Source organism: Mastigoproctus giganteus, chromosome 14 (assembly GCF_048544385.1).
Source record: "Mastigoproctus giganteus isolate SK-2022 chromosome 14, ASM4854438v1, whole genome shotgun sequence".
In the NCBI taxonomy this organism is placed as follows: Eukaryota; Metazoa; Arthropoda; class Arachnida; order Uropygi; family Thelyphonidae; genus Mastigoproctus; species Mastigoproctus giganteus.
Genome location: NC_143588.1, coordinates 33,211,782 through 33,231,091, shown reverse-complemented (window position 1 = coordinate 33,231,091; position 19,310 = coordinate 33,211,782). Strand labels below are relative to the sequence as shown.

Sequence of the window (19,310 nt, the reverse complement as noted above, 5' to 3'; positions counted from 1 at the left end):
ATCTTTTTAGGTTCATTTCTTGTGCCATCTGGGCAGGAGGTGGCTCCTTGCTTAGGTTGAGTGAGGTATACCACTTATCTACCTTCCTTATGGCCTGGTGGAGTGGTGCTGTGTTGTTCTCGAAGTAATCCTTCAGGTTAACTATCGCTGTTTTCTGTTGCTCTATCAGGCCCCCCTTCCTTCCTCTTTCTGATCTACTATTAGTCTCTCCACTGCTGACTTCAGATGGTGTTGGTGGCTCTTGGTCATCATTGTCTTTGTCAGGATCTTGTACATCATTGGGAGGCAGGTGATTGGTCTGTATTTCGCTGTGTTTCTTGTATCTTCATCTTTAGGCTTCAGATATGTGACTCCTTCAGTGAGAAACTACGGGATTGTCTCCGGGTGTCTTATTATTCGAGTGAACTACTCTGATAAGTGCTTGTTTGTGCAAGTGAGCTTTTTGTACCAGTAGTTGTGGATTATCAATTCCTCGGGTTCGCCAGTTGTGGGTGTTCCCGATCGACTGTTTTACTACTTCTCGAATCTCCCACTCTCTCATCTCTTGTACATCCTTGGTTTTCTTCCATTCTACTTCTATCCAGGGAGCTCAGCTGTTATGTCTTACTTCACTGCTCCATTTATTTCCCCAGAACCCCTCGATCGTCTTCTTCTCAGTGGGTCTGTTTCCTCATCTTCTCCCAGATTCCTGTAGAAGGCTCTTTGATCCTCATCAAAGATTCGGTTGTTTATTTTCCTCTGAAAGCTCTCTTTGTAACAGGATAGGTCTTTTGCTGAGTGTGAGGCGGTTCTGCTTCAGTGTATCCAAGTATTCTCCTATTCTCTGATTTCATGGTTGCATGTGGACACTATCTCTCTTGAGGATGCTCTTCACCTTTTCAATCAATTTCTTACTTCTATTACCCTGTTGCTATTGGGTCAACTGACCTATCTTGACTCCAAATTCTTCTATCTTCTGCTGAAGTCTTCTTTCCCAAGCTGGTAGTTCCTTCTGTTTTCTGTTCTTCTACTGCAAGTCTCTCGTTTCTTTTCCATTAATCCTAGTAGTTGCTATGGCAGCACAGTATACGGCTGTGTGGATAGCCTCCAGCATTGCACCATTGCTGTCAAGGTAATGTGGTATTATTTACCAATTGAGGTGGTCTGTTACTCTCCACAGAATTTTATTTGGCCTTTGCTTAGGTATCCCGTGGGTTCTTGTAGGTAGAATCCTTAATATTCTGTTAAGGTCTTCTTCCTGGATATCATGACTTTGTCTCTTTCCACTTTGGCTATTCTGGGTTATATTTCTTCTTGCTCTTCTTCCTCTGGTTCCATAGTATGCTGTTCCTCCTCTGGTTCCATATTGACCATATTCTTTGTTCTTTGTAATTGATCGCTCACAACCGGCTTGAATTTTTCTAAGATGACAGGAGCTATTAGGTTCTTCATGACGATGGTCCCTCTTTGGTCTGCTAATCACTGTTAGGTGACCTGAATATCTGGGAATTGTTCCAACCATTTGGCATGTATTCGCGACCTGCACATTGTCATATTGGTCTCTTGGTTATTTCATAGTATGCTCACGCGATGTACGTATTCATTTCAATGCTCTACTTTGCGTTGGCGTCTTCTTCCTTCCTGGGTGGTCACTAGTGCAGTTGCCCAGGAAGCACTTCCAGTTGGTGGGACTGGATGGTCATGCCCTTCTCTTGTGGTAGCCATAGGGTGCACAGCGAGTGACTTTATCCTTCACCACACTCGATGCAGTATGATTAATATTTCTCTGCAACATCATCCATCTATGGAAGTCAGCTTGTTTTAGCTTCAGCTTATGTCCAGTGGATTTTTAGTTCTCCTGCATGACACCAGATGGTGCCATTATCTGCCTCAGCCATCACTCCAATCTTGCGGAAGGTAAGCCCAATGGAGAAACTTTTGCAATGTTTTTTTTTATTCTTCTTCTTCTTATTATTATTATATCGGTCTCCCCGCGTAACAGAGCAACGCTCGTTTCCACAAAGGTGGGATTTGAACTCGAGTCCACATGCTGGTAGTCTGGTGTCTTAACCACTTATTATTATTATTATTAGTCATATGGTGCAAGGTAGCCTGAGGCTTATGCTGCACCAGACAAAAAAATATTTGAGTACCCTGAGAGAGAGAGAGAGAGAGAGAGAGAGAGAGAGAGAGAGAGAGAGAGAGAGAGAGAGAGAGAGAGGGAATCACCAAAAGAGAGAAGAATGATGATATCCAGCTCACGACAATGGGTATACCTAGCCCATAATCACCAGATGTGAGCCCCCTGGGGTTGTTCACTACGCACCAGCAGGAACAGGCAAAATTCTCGGTTTTCAACAACTTTCTCCCATACGGTTTTTTTTTTTTTTTTTTTTTTTTTGATTTGGTAGTTGTTGGCGCATCGGCTTCTATGGCCATATTGCACCTCCCAAGGTTTTTGCAGTACTTTGATCCAAGCCCGGGGCGGGAATCGAACCCGCGACCTTTGGGTTGCCGGGCAGGTACTTTACCCACTCGGCTAGCCCGGTCGGCCTCCCATACGGGAAATATATACGTCAGCTGTAACTTTGATTGCTTCCTGTGATATCATTACCTGGAAATCCCTACAAAGTTTGTGGTTTTATGAGAGCAAATAATCTTTAAAATTCACCCAGCAACCTATTGTTTGGGAAATTCATGTTTCAGACAGGCATAGACATCAGATTAAAAATGTGGAGGTGTCCATTCCTCCCATTGAGAAAACACTAACAAGTCCAGAAACATGTTTCTTCTATAGCAAGATTGTGTCATTAGCAGTAGTAAGGTAGACATGTAATGCAAGAAGGGAAGCAAATGAGCTTATGTAGCATCAGCCAAAGAAAAAAATAATAATAAAATAAAAACTAATAATAATTTCACACATCCATTGCCTCTAAAGGTTTGTCCAGTTCCTCCTTGAATATATTTAAGCTATTAACTTCCACAACAACAGATGGAAGTTTCTTCCAGCAATTAACCACCCGCTGGCAAAAGGCAAATTTCCGCACATCTATTCTACAACTGTCTTTACTCAGTTACAATCTATGCCCCCTCGGGTTCTTAATCTGAGCAAGCAGAAGTATCCCGTCAGCACTGAACCGGTTCAAACTATTCAAAGCCTTATACACCTCAATCAGATCACCTCACAGGTGCCTAGTCTCCAGACTGTAATTTGCAAAACTTAAGCCTTTCTTTATAAGAGCAAACCTTTGTTCTTTGCCCTTCTCTGTTCTTGTTCCAGCAGTCTATATCCTTCTTAAAATGAGGCCTTCAGACATGTATACAATACTCAAGGTGTAGCCTGAACATTGCCATATACAAGGGGATCATTACCTCCTTATCCTAGAAAATTCCTCTATATCATTGACAAGACACCATAAGCTGCTCTTGCAGGGACCGTCTACACCGCTCAGAAAATTTCATATCTGATTGCTCAATTACCCCCATGTCTTTTTCATTATCTACCACCCTCAGTGCAGTAGCACACAGTTGATGCGTTACTTTGGGGTTACTGATACCCATATGCAGTACTTTACATTTGTCAATATTAAACTTCAGTTGCCACCTCTCAGTCCATCTGCTCAACCTTTCTAGATCCTGTTGCAGCAGTGTATTGTCATTAGTGTCATTAACAACCCTGCCGACCTTAGTATCATCTGCAAACTTGGACATTAAGCTTAATATACCATCATCAATATCATTAAAATATACAGAAAACAACAAAAATAAAATTAGTCCACAAAGATCAGTGTCCATTTATTACACTCTCTGCCTTCTCCCACGCAACCATCCCATTGCAGCAATTTTCCTCCAATACCACACTGCTCCAATTTTTGCAGCAGTTTTCCATGTGAAACAATATAAAAAGCCTTTCTAAGATCCAAATATACAAAATCAAAATTATTCTTTGCATCCAGTTACTTTGTGACTACACAATAGTATTCAATCAAATTGGTCATGCAAGACTTTCCCTTAACAAACCCATGCTGTGTCCAAGCTAAAACTGAAGTCTTGTGTAGATGATCCTGCAATGCTTCTTTAACCAGTACCTCCATTAATTTCCCTGGAACAAAAGTTAAACTAACAGGTCTGTAATTACTTGTGTCACTCTTCGACCTTCTTTTCTGACTTGGGGTCACATTTGCACATCTCCAGTCCATGGGTACCTCTCCTGAGTCGAAGGAAGCTCTCATAATTATGGCTACGAGTTTCATTACTTCCTTTGCTGTCTCCTTTAATATAACTCGATAGATTACATCCACCCCAAGTGCCTTTCTTATGTTTATCTTCAACAAACCATTCAAGACCTTCAACAATTTCTCCTCCACTTTTCTCTCAATTATTACAAAATCATCTAGCTCACTGCCAGAGTTTAATATATCTCCCGCATTCCCCTCCCCGAATAACACTTCATGTGTGAATGTAGATGCAAAATACTCATTTAGTTTGTTAACTACCTGAGAAGGATCATCAAATGTAGAACTCGATATCAAGTGAACCAATCTGATTCATCCGCTTCCTTCTAGAGTTTACATAAGTAAAGAACTCTTTGCTGTTTTTCTTTCCATCCTTTGCCAAAGATTTCTTGTAATCTCTCTTTGCCTGCCTAACCTCCTTTGTGACTTGGTTATAGACCAGCTTATATCTAACATAGGCTTCCGTGTCACCTGTTAATTTATATCTTTCTGCAGCATTTTTCTTCAATGTTTCATGTCTCATTTGTTCAACTGACATCCATTTAGACCTAAACCTTGAACAATATTTCTTAACCGGTATGAATAGCCTAGTAGCTTCCAAGATTAATTCATTGAATGCTTCTCATTTTGAATTTGCTGTTGGTAACATCATCAGTTGTCCCACCATATAAAACTATCTCAGACCACCGTAGTCACCTCTACGAAAGCAAAAACCCTCACCCCCTGATGGTAGTTACCTCTTTGAGTAAATTCCACTTCAGCACACTACGTTCACTGCCACCTAGTGGTTCATTTATCTGCAGATTCTTAATGCACGAAGAATCGCTACTGATGAGATCAAGAGTATTATTCTCCCTAGTTGCCTCCCGAACATGCTGCTCTAGAAAACAATCACCCAATAAATCCAGAAAAGTCTTGCTAGTGTGTATGTAAGCAATCCACAAATTGCAGTAAATATCTGAGAAATTAAAATCCCCCATTATAAGACAATCTGATTTACTGGCCTCTATTTCTATTTCTATTTTTCTCTATACAGTTGTGTATTATACTCATCAGAGTCATTAAGCCTATAACACAGTCCTACTTTCAATTTTGCTTTCCTAGTGCTTATGTCACACCAAATTGACTTGACACTGCTCTGTCCGCCCATGTCGAATGACTGTACTTTCTTGGATTGTGTTTCTTAACTAATAGCATAATTCCTCCTCCCTTCCTATCCTGTCTTCCTTCCTGTAACCATTATACACTTCTATTTCGGCATTTCTTATATCTGTGTGATACCATGTCACTGACATCCTAACAATATCTGCCTTTGATGTTTTTAGCAACACCTCAAATTCATCAAATTTATTTACCAAACTCCTAGCATTGGTGTACAAGCAGGTATACATGCACCGGTACCTATTCTTAGCTACCCAAGGAAATCCCATGAATTTATTTGTTCCGCAATGACTCTCAGCAGTCTCTGAATTCCCTCACTCATTGTTTTCAAGGCCGCTGCTCATTCCAGTAGAAGCAGTGCAAGAATCACTTTTACCTTTGCCAGCAGCTACTGTTAAATTATTAGTCCGTGTATCCTCCCAAAGCTAGCAGTTTTCCGAGCCAAATAACACTGCCTCGATAGCATCAGAAAATATCCTTGCACCTTTTCTATTAAAGTGTATCTCATTCCTGTAGAAGCAGTCTCTCCTGTTAATAAGCACAGACCACGCTGAGAAAAATTCTACCCCTTGAGCCTTGCACAATCTCTCCAGGGCCGAATTGTTTGACAAGGCTCTCATCATATCTCCCTCCTATCATATCAGGGCAGAATTGCAGACACTTTCATATTCAACCCTAAAAATTCACAGTTTTTTTCCCATACTGATGTGCTTGTTAAGTAATTCCATCGGTCTCCTACTCTTAATATCATTAATGCCAATTTGTACAACAATATCACCCTTTGTGCCCTTAAAAGATGATATCTGTTCTACGTCATCAACTTTGCCTCTGGCAGACATACCCTGATCCTGCTCTACTATCCTTTTTGCACAATATATTCCCCGTTTTCCTGACAATAGAGTTACCAACAATAACCAATTCCTGTGGGACCAGCACATTCTGCCTTGGGGGTTGCCACTGTTTTTGCATGATGTTCAAGTGCAAGCTCTGGGAGGTCCCTCAATTTAAATTATTCGTGGGCATCTACCCTGTTCTTCAAGCTCTTTTATAGGCCCATAACAGTGCTAAGTTGGCACCTAATTTCCTCACACTCTTTACATTGTGCACACACACACACACAAAGACATTGCCCTTGGCAATATCATATCCCATTCCTGATTGCTCCACAAACATCAAACAAGCAGTACATTTCAAAAGGCTGTGATATAGAGGACATCCCCTCCCCCTCAATTCTCCCCTAAGCCACAGCACTCCCATTAGCTTGAAGCCTTTACTTTGCTGCTCTGGTCTAAGTCATGTTTTCGATTCATTTTCAATACAAAAATATAACATTAAACTTTTATAAAAATGCAGTTATAACACTATATATATATATATATATATATATATATATATATATATATATATATATATATATAAATTATTTATTTTTTTATTATTATTATTAGTCATATGGTGCAAGGAAGCCTGAGGCTTATGCTGCACCAACAAAAAATATATCTAAATACTTACGAGTCCGTAGAAATACCGTTCGTGAATTCCCGCCATTTTTACACGATAGCATAAGCTTAGTGTAGTATACTGCATAATATAATATTGTCAATTAATCAGTAAATCTATTAATCTTGATAAACTTTATTGTCAATTAAATTGTATTTTAACTCTATAAATATATATAACGACTTAATCGTAACAAATAATTAATACATAACTATAGTGGTACACGTGATACGGAAGTTGTATAAAGGGAACACTAGATACCGAAAAAAAAAAAAAAAAAAATATATATATATATATATAACATAACTGTTTTGGGATATAACTTAAGGATTTAATTTTTGTTTTAAATTTTATTGAATTAAATTGGAATCATGACTCTGACCAGAGCAGCAAAGCAAAAGGCTCAAGCTAATGGGAGTGCTGTGGTTCAGGGGAGAACTGGGGGGGGGGGGGGGGGGCAGTTGCCCTCTGAATCACAGTCTATTAAAATGCACTGTTTGCTTGATGTTTGCGGAGCAGTCGGGTACGGGACATGATACTGCCAAGGGGGATGTCTTTGTGTGTGCACGATGTAAGGAGTGCAAGGAAATCAGGCGACAACTCAGCGTTGTTATGGGCCTTTATGAGACCTTGAAGGACAGGGTGGATGCCCTCGACGGAAATAAATTGAGGGGCCCATCAAGCTCTCAGCTGCCCACATCAACGCCAGAGCTTGCACTTGGTCATCAGGCAACACAGGGGCAGCCCCCCAGGCAGAATGCGCTGGTCCCACAGGAACTAGTAGTTGTTGGTGACTCTATTGTCAGGGAAACGGGGAACATGCTTTGTAAAAAGGATAGGTGGAATAGGACCAGGGTATGTCTGCCAGGGGCAAAGGTTGATGACGTTGTAGAGCGGATATCATCTTTTAAGGGCACAAAAGGTGATATAGTTGTACACGTTGGCACTAATGATATTAAGAGTAGGAGACCGGCGGAATTACTTAGCAAGTACAGGTCACTGTTGAAAAAAAGCCGTGAATTAGGGTTGAACTTGAAAGTGTCTGCAATTCTGCCCAAGCACGATAGGAGGGAGTATATGATGAGAGCCTTGTCGATCAATTCGGCCCTGGAGGGATTGTGCAAGGCTCAAGGGGTAGAATTTTTTTCAGCCTGGACTGTACTTGTTAACAGGAGAGATTGCTTCTACAGGGATGGGATACACTTAAATAGAAAGGGTGCAAGAATTTTTGCTGATGCTGTCGAGGCAGTGTTAGGTGGGTCGGAAAACTGCTAGTTGGGGGGGATACAAGGACTAATAGATTAACAGTAGCCACTGGCAGAATTGGAAGTGATTCTTGCACTGCTTCTATTCAAATGAGCAGAAGTCTGAAAAACAAGATGCAGGATATTTCAGAGACTGCTGGTAGTCATTGCGTTACAAGTAAACACATGGGTTGTGTTAGGGTAGCTAAGAATAGAAACAGGTGCATGTATACCTGCGTGTACACCAATGCTAGGAGTTTGGTAAATAAATTTGATGAATTTGAGGTATTGCTCAAAACATCAAAGGCAGATATTGTTGGGATATCAGAGACGTGGTGTCACACAGATATAAGTAATGCGGAACTGGAATTTGGGGAATACAATGTATATAGAAAGGATAGACAGGACAGGAGGGGAGGAGGGGTTATGCTATTAATTAAGAAACACAAAGTCAAAGGAAGTGAAGCCAGTTGACATCGATGGACAGGGCAGTGTCGAGTCAGTTTGGTGTGACATAAGCATAGGGAAATCAAAATTGAGAGTAGGAGTGTGCTATAGGCCTAATGACTCTGATGAGTATAATAATATATTGTACAGGGAAATAGAGTGGGCCAGTAAATCAGAGAGTCTTATAATGGGGGATTTTAATTTCCCAGATATTGACTGGAATTTGTGGGTTGTTGTTGTTGTTGTTTGGTTTTTAGGAGCATTAGCAACTAAGGCCATATTGCTCCGGGAATATGCGGTGGTCATTCCTTGACCTTTCCGCATCCTCCGTATTTGGTGGTGACGGGCTCGAACCCCGGTCTAATCAAGAAGCGTGTGCTACGCACTGCTGCTCCTTCCCACCTCGCTACGGAGGCGCCGCCTTAATTTGTGGGTTGGTCACTCGCACACTAGCAAGGCTTTTGTGGATTTATTGGATGATTGTTTTCTACATAAGCATGTTCGTGAGGCAACAAGAGGGAGCAATACTCTTGATCTGATTATCAGTAGTGATTCTTCATGCATTAAGAACCTGCAGATAAATGAACCACTAGGTGGCAGTGATCACAGTGTGTTGAAGTGGGATTTACTCAAGGAGGTAACTACCATCAGAGGTAAAGGGAAGGGTTTTTGTTTTCGTAAAGGCGACTATGATGGTCTGAGACAGTATTTAAATTCTATACAGTGGGACCAACTGATGATGTTACCAACAGCAAACTCAAAATGGGAAGCATTCAAGGAACTAATCTTGGTGGCTACCAAGCTTTACATACCAACTAAGAAATATTGTTCAAGGTTTAGGCCTAAATGGTTGTCAGATGGACTAATGAGACATGCGGCAGAGAAGAAAAATGCATGGGATACATACAAATTAATGGGTGACATGGAAGCCTATGATAGTTATAAGTTGGTCTGTAACCAAGTCACAAAGGAGAATAGGCAGGCAAAGGCAGACTACGAAAAAGCCTTGGCAAAGGATGCAAAGAAAAACAGAAAGGAGTTCTTTACATACTTGAACTCGAGAAGGAAAGGGATGAATCAGATTGGTCCACTGGATATTGATGGTTCAACAGTTGAGGATCCTGCTCAGGTGGCTAACAATCTAAACGAGTATTTTGCATCTACATTCACACATGAGGAGTTATTCAGGAAGGAGAATGATGTAGGTAAAGTAAACATTGGCAGTGAGCTGGATGATTTTGTAATAACTGAGAGGAAAATGGAGGAGAGATTGTTGAGGATAAACATAAAAAAGGCACCTGGGGTGGATGGGATCTATCCAGTTATATTAAAGGAGGCAGCAAAGGAAGTATGCAAACCCCTAGCCATAATCATGAGAGCTTCTTTGGACTCAGGGGAGGTACCCATAGACTGGAGATGTGCAAATGTAACCCCAATTCACAAAGGAGGATCAAAGGCTGACACAAGTAATTATAGACCTGTTAGTTTAACTTCTGTTCCAGGTAAATTAATGGAGGCACTGGTTAAAGAAGCACTGCAGGATCATCTAGACAAGAATTCAGTTATAGCTCAGACGCAGCATGGTTTTGTTAAGGGCAGGTCTTGCCTGACCAATTTGATTGGATACTATGATGTAGTCACAAAAGAACTGGATGCAGGGAATAACTTTGATATTATATATTTGGATCTTAGAAAGGCTTTTGATACTGTTGCACATGGAAGACTGCTGCACAAATTGGAGCAGTGTGGCATTGGAGGCAAATTGCTGCTATGGATAAGGGGATGGTTGAGTGGCAGAAGACAGAGAGTGGTAATCAATGGACACTGCTCAACGTGGACTAATGTTATTAGTGGAGTTCCTCAAGGTTCAGTGTTGGGTCCATTGTTGTTTTCGGTGTTTATGAATGATATTGATGATGGGATATCAAGTTTAATGTCTAAGTTTGCAGATGATACAAAGGTTGGCAGGGTCGTTAAGGACACTACTGACGCTATGCTGCTGCAACAGGATCTGGAAAGGTTGAACAGATGGGCTGAGAGGTGGCAAATGAAGTTTAACATTGACAAATGTAAAGTACTACATATGGGTAACAGTAACCCCAGAGCAATGTATCAACTCTGCGGTACTACACTGACAGTGGTGGAGAATGAAAAGGACCTGGGGGTAATTGTGCAGGCAGATATGAAGTTCTCTGAGCAGTGCAGACGAGCTGCAAGAGTAGCTCATGGTGTCTTGTCAATGATATACAGGAATTTTTCTAGCAGGGATAAGGAGGTGATTATTCCCTTGTATAAGGCAATGGTTAGGCCACATCTTGAGTACTGTATACAGGTCTGGAGGCCTCATTTCAAGAAGGATGTAGAGCTGCTGGAACGGGTACAGAGAAGGGCAACAAGATTATTAAATGGAACAAAGGGTTGCTCTTACGAAGAAAGGCTTAAGGTTTGCAAATTACAGAGTCTGGAGACTAGGCACCGGCGAGGTGATCTGATAGAGGTGTATAAGGCTTTGAATGGTTTGAGCATGCTCAATGCCAATGGGATTCTTCATCTTTCTCAGAATAATCACCTCAGAGGGCATAAATTCAAATTGAGGAAGGACGGATGTCGGATAGATGTGCGGAAATTTGCCTTTGCCCAGCGGGTGGTTGGTTGGTGGAACCGACTTCCATCACTTGTTGTTGAAGTTGATAGCCTAAACAAATTTAAAGCTCAACTGGACAGGTATTTCGAACGAACGGAGGGGTGAAATGGGAGAGGGTTTTTTTTTTTTTTTTTTTTTTTTGGCTGATGCTGAATAAGCTTGCTTTCTTGCATCATATGCCTCTACTAATGCTAATGGTAATGCTAATGCTAATGCTAAATTACCACAAAAGAGAGAGAGAGACAGAAGTAGAAGGGAATTACAAAGAAAGAGAAGAATGATGATATCCAACTAAGGACACTGGGTGTGTCAAGTCCATACTCACCCGATGTGAGCCCTTGGACTGAAGTAAATGCTTTGCTGAAATCTAAATAAAGAGTGTCAAAATTATGTTTCAGTATTGAGTTACGTTATATGAATTTCACATCTCCTATCAAGTTATATGTAATAATTTTTAATGTTTATGTCATTGATAAATATACCAAACAACAATGGGTCCAACACCGAACTCTGGGGGACTCCACCAATAACATTAGTCCATGAAGAGCAACATCCACTGATTACTATTCTCTGTCTTCTCCCACTCAACCATGCTTTTATCCATTGTAGCAACTTACCCTTAATACTATACTGCTCCAATTTGTACAGTAGTCTTCCATGCACAACAGTGTCAAAAGAAATCGAAATTAATTTTTGCATCCAGTTCCTTTGTAATCACATCATAGTTTTATTTGACAATCAAATTTGTCAAATAAAACTTTCCCTTAACAAACCCATGCTGTGTCTGAATTATTACAGCAGTCTTGTCTAGATGATAGTGTAATGCATTTTTAACCAATCACTCTATTATTTTCCCGGAACACAAGTTAAACTAGTCTGTAATTACTCGTGTCACCCTCAGATTCCCCCTTTTTTTTTTTTTTTTGGTAGTTGTTGGGGCATCGGCTTCTGTGGCCATAATGCACCTCCCAAGGTTTTTGCAGTACTTTGATCCAAGCCCGAGGCGGGATTCTAACCCGCGACCTTTGGGTTGCCAGGTCCCCTTTGTGAATTGGAGATACACTTGCACATCTCCAGTCCATTGGGACTTGACCTGAGTCCACGAATTTAAATTTAAGAACTGAAAAACTGTCTGAGACCACTGTAGTCACCTTTATGGAAGCAAAAACGCTTCCCTTTACCCTTGATGATAATTATATCTTTAAGTAAATTCCACATCAGTACACTGTGATCACTGCCACCTAGTGGTTCCTTTATCTGCAAATTCTTAATGCACGAATAATCACTGCTGATAACCAGGTCAAGAGTATTACGCTCTCTTGCCCCCAGAACATGCTGCTGCAGAAAACAATCATCCAAAAAATCCACAGAAGTCTTTCTAGTGTCCGAGTGACCTTTGCACAAGTTCCATTCAATATCTGGGAAGTTAAAATCCCCTATTAGAACACAATCTGATTTACTGGCCAATTCTATTTCTCTGTACAATTGTTCATTGTACCCATTAGAGTCATTAGGCCTATAATGCATTCCTACTTTCATTCATTAAGAATTCAAGATAACTCTGCCTAGTAGCAGTATCATTAAATCTGTAAGTGCTGATTGTCCCAAGAGGAAAGTTTCACATCTTTCTAGGCATTTTTACATCTTTCTAGAGAGTGAGGTGAGGAATTGGCTCCCGTCCAGTAAACGCAGATGTGACAATTTAAATGGTCATTTGAATTCTCACAACTTCATAAAAGCAAGCTAGTTCATGCTTACACAGGAGGGCCTTTATGTCATCACTATTTTGATTGAATCCACGACAGTTCCTTTGTAAGAATTTGGATGTGGTCTTTATTTAATCTGATGATTCTGTTTGTCAACTTTCAAATGCTAAGGCCTCGTTTTTCTCAGCCTTGGATTTATCTTCTTTTGGGACTCTGCTTTGTGTCCATTTTTCCCTCTGCAAAAAAAAAAATTTCCGCGATTGAGTCTTGTGTCGCCTTCTCCTGTACTTTTTTTGTTCTTGAGATGGAAGTGATTTTTGCTCTTTTCTTACTCTCTCACATTTTTTTCGGAGGCAGTTGCATAGGAGATATGGATATAGGTTTGGTGGTGGTGGCTGATTGGCTCTTTTGAGTTGGTTTTAATAAACTAAGTAAATGGTGATGAGAGGTGTACAGTAGGGCATTGATAATCTAAACTAATTGGGACTGGAGTAATTCAGACTTACGATTTGTTTGGATTTTCAAACTTATCAAAAATAATGTTCTGGAGAGTAAAAAAAATACGGTTCAGTAAGCTTAGAAATAAAAACACTAAGTTGTATTTATGCATTTTTATTCATGGGTAACAAAACAAATAGAACTTTCTGTCACAATAACATGTATAGGCCTTTAACGAAAATAATTACGGTACTTATTTTTTGCTGCACCTTTTTTGACTTTCCTTTCTTTGCTGCCATATCTCTCACTCTTGTCAGAAACAGTGGTTGAGTTGGATAGCATTCAGTTTGTTTGTAAATTTTCATATCATTTAATTTTGATAATTGGTAAGCTAATAAAAGTGTAAATTTGTGTTTTATATCTTAATTTTTATAGCCTGTGGATAATGTTCATCCGATTTTTGCTTATTAGAATTGCTGTTTAAAAGAATCAAAATTCAATTTGCAAATGTGATCACAATAACCACCACTTACTGTAATTGTTTTATGGCACCAGAATAAAAAAAAATAAATGCTGGCTCGTTTGGATTACTGACATTTTGAATTATTGACATTCAGATTTTCGATACTCTACTGTAATTTATGCTGACAGCAGAATGGCCATCTCTGTTTGTGTTCTGACAGTACACTTCCAAGAAACTTTCTGGGCATATAGATATTTATTTAAAGTATACCCAGTATAAAATAAAATAAAATAAAATACTTTCAGTAGCTTTCGGAACTCGTGTCCCTTCGTCAACTGACAAATTTGAATACATTACAAGCAAAGTGTGGCACGTTACTCATTCGTCATTGTTGTAGCACGGACGTGTGCTGCCTTGCGCCAGTGATCATCCATCAATAAAACGGTTGTCTCCAGGATTGGATGTATACGGATGCCTTTCTGGCGATTTAATGCCTTAGGGTTGTTCATTATGTTTAGTGACTCTAGCCATAGGCGGTGGCGAAAGTGTCGCGCGTGGTCCACTATCTCAAAGTCGCGCTTGGGGTCAAGATCGTGGTTGGTAGCCCAAAAATGTTCTGCAAGCGCGGACTGGTCAGTTTCGGCAAGCCGGATTGCTCTGTCGTGTTCCGTGAGGCGATCCTGGAGACGTCTCGATGTCTCACCTACGTAGCAACTGTTACAGGCCCTACAGGTGATACGGTACACTACATTGCTGCGTAAGACAGGTGTGACAGGGGTCTTCACACTGGAGACAAGTGAACGTAGGTTCCTACCTGGTAATTGTACACATTTTATGTTGTAACTTCTCAGGATCTTCGAGATACGTCCTGACACTCCTGGATAGTACGGAATGTAGGCGGATGATATGCCGACTTGCTTCGGAGGTCTTGGGTTGGAAGTAAGTTCTTGTGCCTGTAACAAGCATCTGTTTAGTACATGGGATGGATAACCGCATCTGGTTAAGTCCGCCTTCACACGGGAGATCTCGTTACGTCTAATTGTGTCGGTGCTGGAATGGCTCCAGGCCCTGGAGAACAGGGTGCGGGCAGTGCTATTGAGATGGCTTGGAGCGTGGCTGGACCCGTAGTTGGTGAATTGACCGCACCACATGGGTTTGCGGTATACTGAGGTCTCTAGATGTGGGCCTACGCGATGCACTAGCACGTCCAGAAACGGGAGCGAACCGTCCACCTCTGATTCTACGGTAAACTTGATGAAATTGGATAGAGAGTTGAGGTATTCTAGTAGTACGGTTTCAGAACCACGTGGTATTATGGTAAAAATATCGTCGACATATCTACACCACGTTGTAATAGGTGTAGGTGGGTTCTGGTGTATCTGCTTTCTGGGCATATGTTGTCTTTCTGCTATATACAGATTGGATGCATTTTCTGGCCTTTTGATATAAAAACAATCAGCTCTGTTTTCACTTTTTGAATTTCTTTTTCTTCCTTCTGCCACTTGCATGCTCTAGAATAGCAGGGTGCTCTCCTTGGCAATTTGTACAAATTAGCTTTGAAGTTGGCATTCCTTGTTTCTGGCCTCTGGCACTACATCAAGCACAGGCAGGATTGTCACAACTGGCTGTATGCAAGCGGGCATACCTTTGGCACTTTAAACAGCTCAGTAGATTTGGAATGTCTATCCTTATGTCTTGATGGAACTTAGAGGCCATAGGGTGTTGAATGTAAGGAAGAACTTGAGAAGGAACAAGATTCCCATACTTTTGAATCAATATTCACTTGACAGCTGTCACTCCTTGATCTTTTAAAAAGAGCAGATCTCCTTGTAAGAACATGAAGATCCCACTCTGATATGACACCACGTGAAGAGTTCAGGATTTTACTGTGGATGTGGCTCTCAGAATTTGTTGGGTACATCTGGCACACAAGGCTTCAACTAAAAATCTCCAGATCATAGAATTTTCGCAGATTTTGGGCATCTTTCCAACCTTTCCAAATCCTTCCTAGATGAAGAATGGTGACGTTTTCTCAACTACCTGCTCACCACTGGAAAGGAGGACGAAGAAAAACAGTATCACTGATGGTGGCATAGCCTTAGTTCTGGCTCGTTTTAAAGAATTGGTATAACAGCTGTTCGATTAGGCGGGACCTGTTGGGGACCAGAAGAAAAAGAAGGATTTATATTGCTCGTGGGAGTAAAATTAAAAACTTCTGATGCCTTAAGTATCTCACCTACCACAGAGCCTGATGAGGTGGTGCCCACTCACAAACTACCTAGTTAGGTACTGTGTCCCATTTGTACACAGCTACTGTGTGCGAATGGGATGACAAGTCCACTTAGGGCATCATATCTACATTAAGTTTTGACCCTCTCCGAGGACCAAAGGGAAGGAGACCTAATGGAATGCAGTAGACCCTAGCAGTAAGAACCACCTGCCAAATGATCCATCAGGCAATTCTGGGACCTCCTTGATGAAGCAGGGGCCCAAAGTGGTGTATTAAGGCTGAGCATTCACCTACCAAGATTCCCCCCCCCCATTTCTGAGTATCCATGGATCATGGTGCATGGCTGCACATTCAGATTGCAGTAATGTAACCCTGGAACCAAGGACAGTTGCTAGCAATACAAAACAGTAACCACTATATAGTCGTGTTCAAAAAAAAAAACGGAAGGAGGGGCAATCAGTCAGGATCTGGCAAAGAAAAACAATATATAAGGGGGACACAAAAAGTACACTACTGATCATTATACTGTAAGAATGGATACCTCCGGTTCAATTAGTACTGTTAACCTGATGTAAGAATATGAAGGGCCTAGAATCACAAGCCGTTCAGGAAAACTGAACAACATAAAACAAGCCTACACGATAACTGTGGGAATGATCAACAACTCAGTATTATAATGGTTAAGCTGGTCTTGATAGTCATGCTAAAAGCCAAATTCTTACATAGAGTCACAAAATTATTCACAATTTTTGGGGAAGGCCTGTATAAATCCAGTTATGGAGGTAGCCATTTTACAACATGACCTGTCAAATTTGGTACATACTTTTTGCTGTAATTCTACAGTGCTAGACACTGGCCGATTATTCCTCTTACTTTTTTTTTTTTTGTAATGGTATTAGTGTCTAGCATATCAAGCTGGTGAAGAAGCAACTTACTTCAAAAAATTCTCACTATAGTATATTTTATTATTATATTTTTACTATTTGATTTATTCTTTTTATCTCATAATATTATACATCTACATTTTATTTTACCATTAGTCTGTTTAGCCAGCAGTGACAGGAATTTTATGCTTGGATTATCAAATCAGCATCTGCTATGACTCATGGACATTATCTTAGAGGGACCATAGTAAAATGGGAAAAGGTTTCAGAGAATCCAAACAATAACAAATGCTAAATTCCATTTCTAGGAGTTTTTGAAACAATTTAATTTTTTTTGAATCACCTTAAATACGAATAACCTTAAAAATTCTTCTGTTAAGAAAAAGGAAAAATTATCTTGTTAAATATACCCTATTTTATTTAAAATTGCATGCCATAACTCTCTAAAAACATACCCTGTTAGACATAAGTGTTGACATTGAACGTCCAACTTCATGATAGTCTAAATCAGAATTTACAGGTCCAAGAACCACGAACAAAAATCTTATAGGAATGGGAACCTTGGAAGAGAAAAAAGGAGTAATTTATTATTTATTTTTATTTATTTTAATCAAATTTAAATTCATACATTTCACCACTGGTACAATATAGAGCTGGGGAGGGTTAATTTTTTTTTTGGTATTTTTTCTGTTCAAATAATATATAAATAAATAAAAAAAACTCAGTCAAATATATGAATATGTAAGATAATTTCAAACAAAACATTTCAACATCCTCTTACATAGAAAAACTGTTAATCTGAAAATGAAGAAAACTAAAATTCTAAGGTTTGCATTAAACGAGTTTAAGTAATCTCTTTCATTCTGATGACAAAATTTAAAATTTGATACAGCATATCAGCTACTGCTTTTGATAAATTTTTAACAGAAAAAATAAACAATTAGCCTTTTTTTTAAAGGAATTTGCAATTGGAAAAGAAACTACTTCTCGTCCGTGCAGAAAGTCCCTTTCTGTTGGGACAAGAAGTAGTCTGTGTTATCTTCACTTAATCAAACTGCTAAATTGGATTTAACAGTGAAGATACACTAATGAGCCAAAACATTACCCCAGGGTCCTGAGCTGTAGATCATTCTTCTTTTTCTTGCTTTCTTGAATTCTCTTCTACTTTTCTTTCTCTCTCTCTCTCTCTCTCTCTCTCTCTCTCTCTCTCTCTCTCTCTCTCTCTCTCTCTCTCTCTCTCCCTCCCTCTCAGGGTAATGCGGAATTTTTTTTTTTTTTTTTTTTGGCTGTTGCAGCATAAGCCTCAGCTTCCTTACATCATAGGGCTAATAATAATAATAATTATGACCACCTACCTAATGTGATTTTGGTCCTCTACATGCAGCCAAAACAGCTCGTACCTGGAAAGGCATGGATGCTACAAGATTTCTAAATGTGTCTTGTGGTAGCTGGTACCAACACGTAACTAACAGATCCAAGGTCCGTGGTTGAGACGCCATAGATGGGAGTTGCGGTTACAACACAAACTACAGATGCTCGATGGGATTGATGTCTGGGAAATTTGGAGGCCAGGGCAATACCGGGAAGTCTTCCTCATGTTCTGTGAACCAGTCTTGAACAATCCGGGTGGTGTGGCATGGCATATTATCCTGCTGAAAGGTGGCACTGCCAGAGGAGAAGACCGCAGCCATGAGGGGATGTACCCAGTCGGCAATGATGTTTAGGTAGTGGCAGATGTCAGAGTGCCTGGCACATGGATGACTGGACCCAGGGTACCCCAGCAGAACATCACCCAAAGCATGACACTGCCACCACTGGCTTGTTTTTGTCCCACGGTGCATCCAGGTGCCATCACTTCCCCAGGTAATTGACGCACACATACCCAGCCGTCCACATGGTGCAACGGGGAACATCATTCATCGGACCAGACAACCTTCTTCCAATCACTCAAGGTCCAGTTTCGATGCTCAGCTGCCCATTGTCAGCGCTGTCGCCGGTGAACCGTGGTTAGAATGGACACTCGGAGTGGTCTGTGGCTATATAGCCCCATTTTCAGCAGGGTTCGATGTACTATGTGTTGTGACACATTACTCCCGTCACCAGCATTCCAATCACTTGTAAGGTGTGCCACAGTTGCCCTTCTATTGCCACATGCCATCCAGGAGAGCCTTTGCTCACCTCAAGCATCGATGAGCCATGGTCGTCCAACACCTCGCTGGTGGTTTGTGGGTTTCCCCTCCTCGGACCACTTTCAGTAGGTACAAACCACGGTTGACAGTGACACCCCATATGCTCTGACCCCAGTCGTCTGGCCATTACAATTTGGCCTTTGTCAAACTTGGTTAAGTCCACTGCCTTTCCCATCTGAAGAACAAGAGT

At 40.6% G+C, this 19,310-nt stretch overlaps 1 protein-coding gene across 1 annotated transcript in view; it reads right to left on the bottom strand.

Moving 5' to 3' along the window:
• Positions 1-19,310, bottom strand: part of LOC150075056 (band 3 anion transport protein-like) — a 934,629-nt gene that overhangs the window by 328,016 nt on the left and 587,303 nt on the right. The window contains exon 14 of the mRNA XM_090388866.1: positions 17,387-17,491. Coding sequence (XP_090244992.1) covers positions 17,387-17,491 — 105 coding nt within the window. The remainder of the gene's footprint in view (positions 1-17,386; positions 17,492-19,310) is intronic.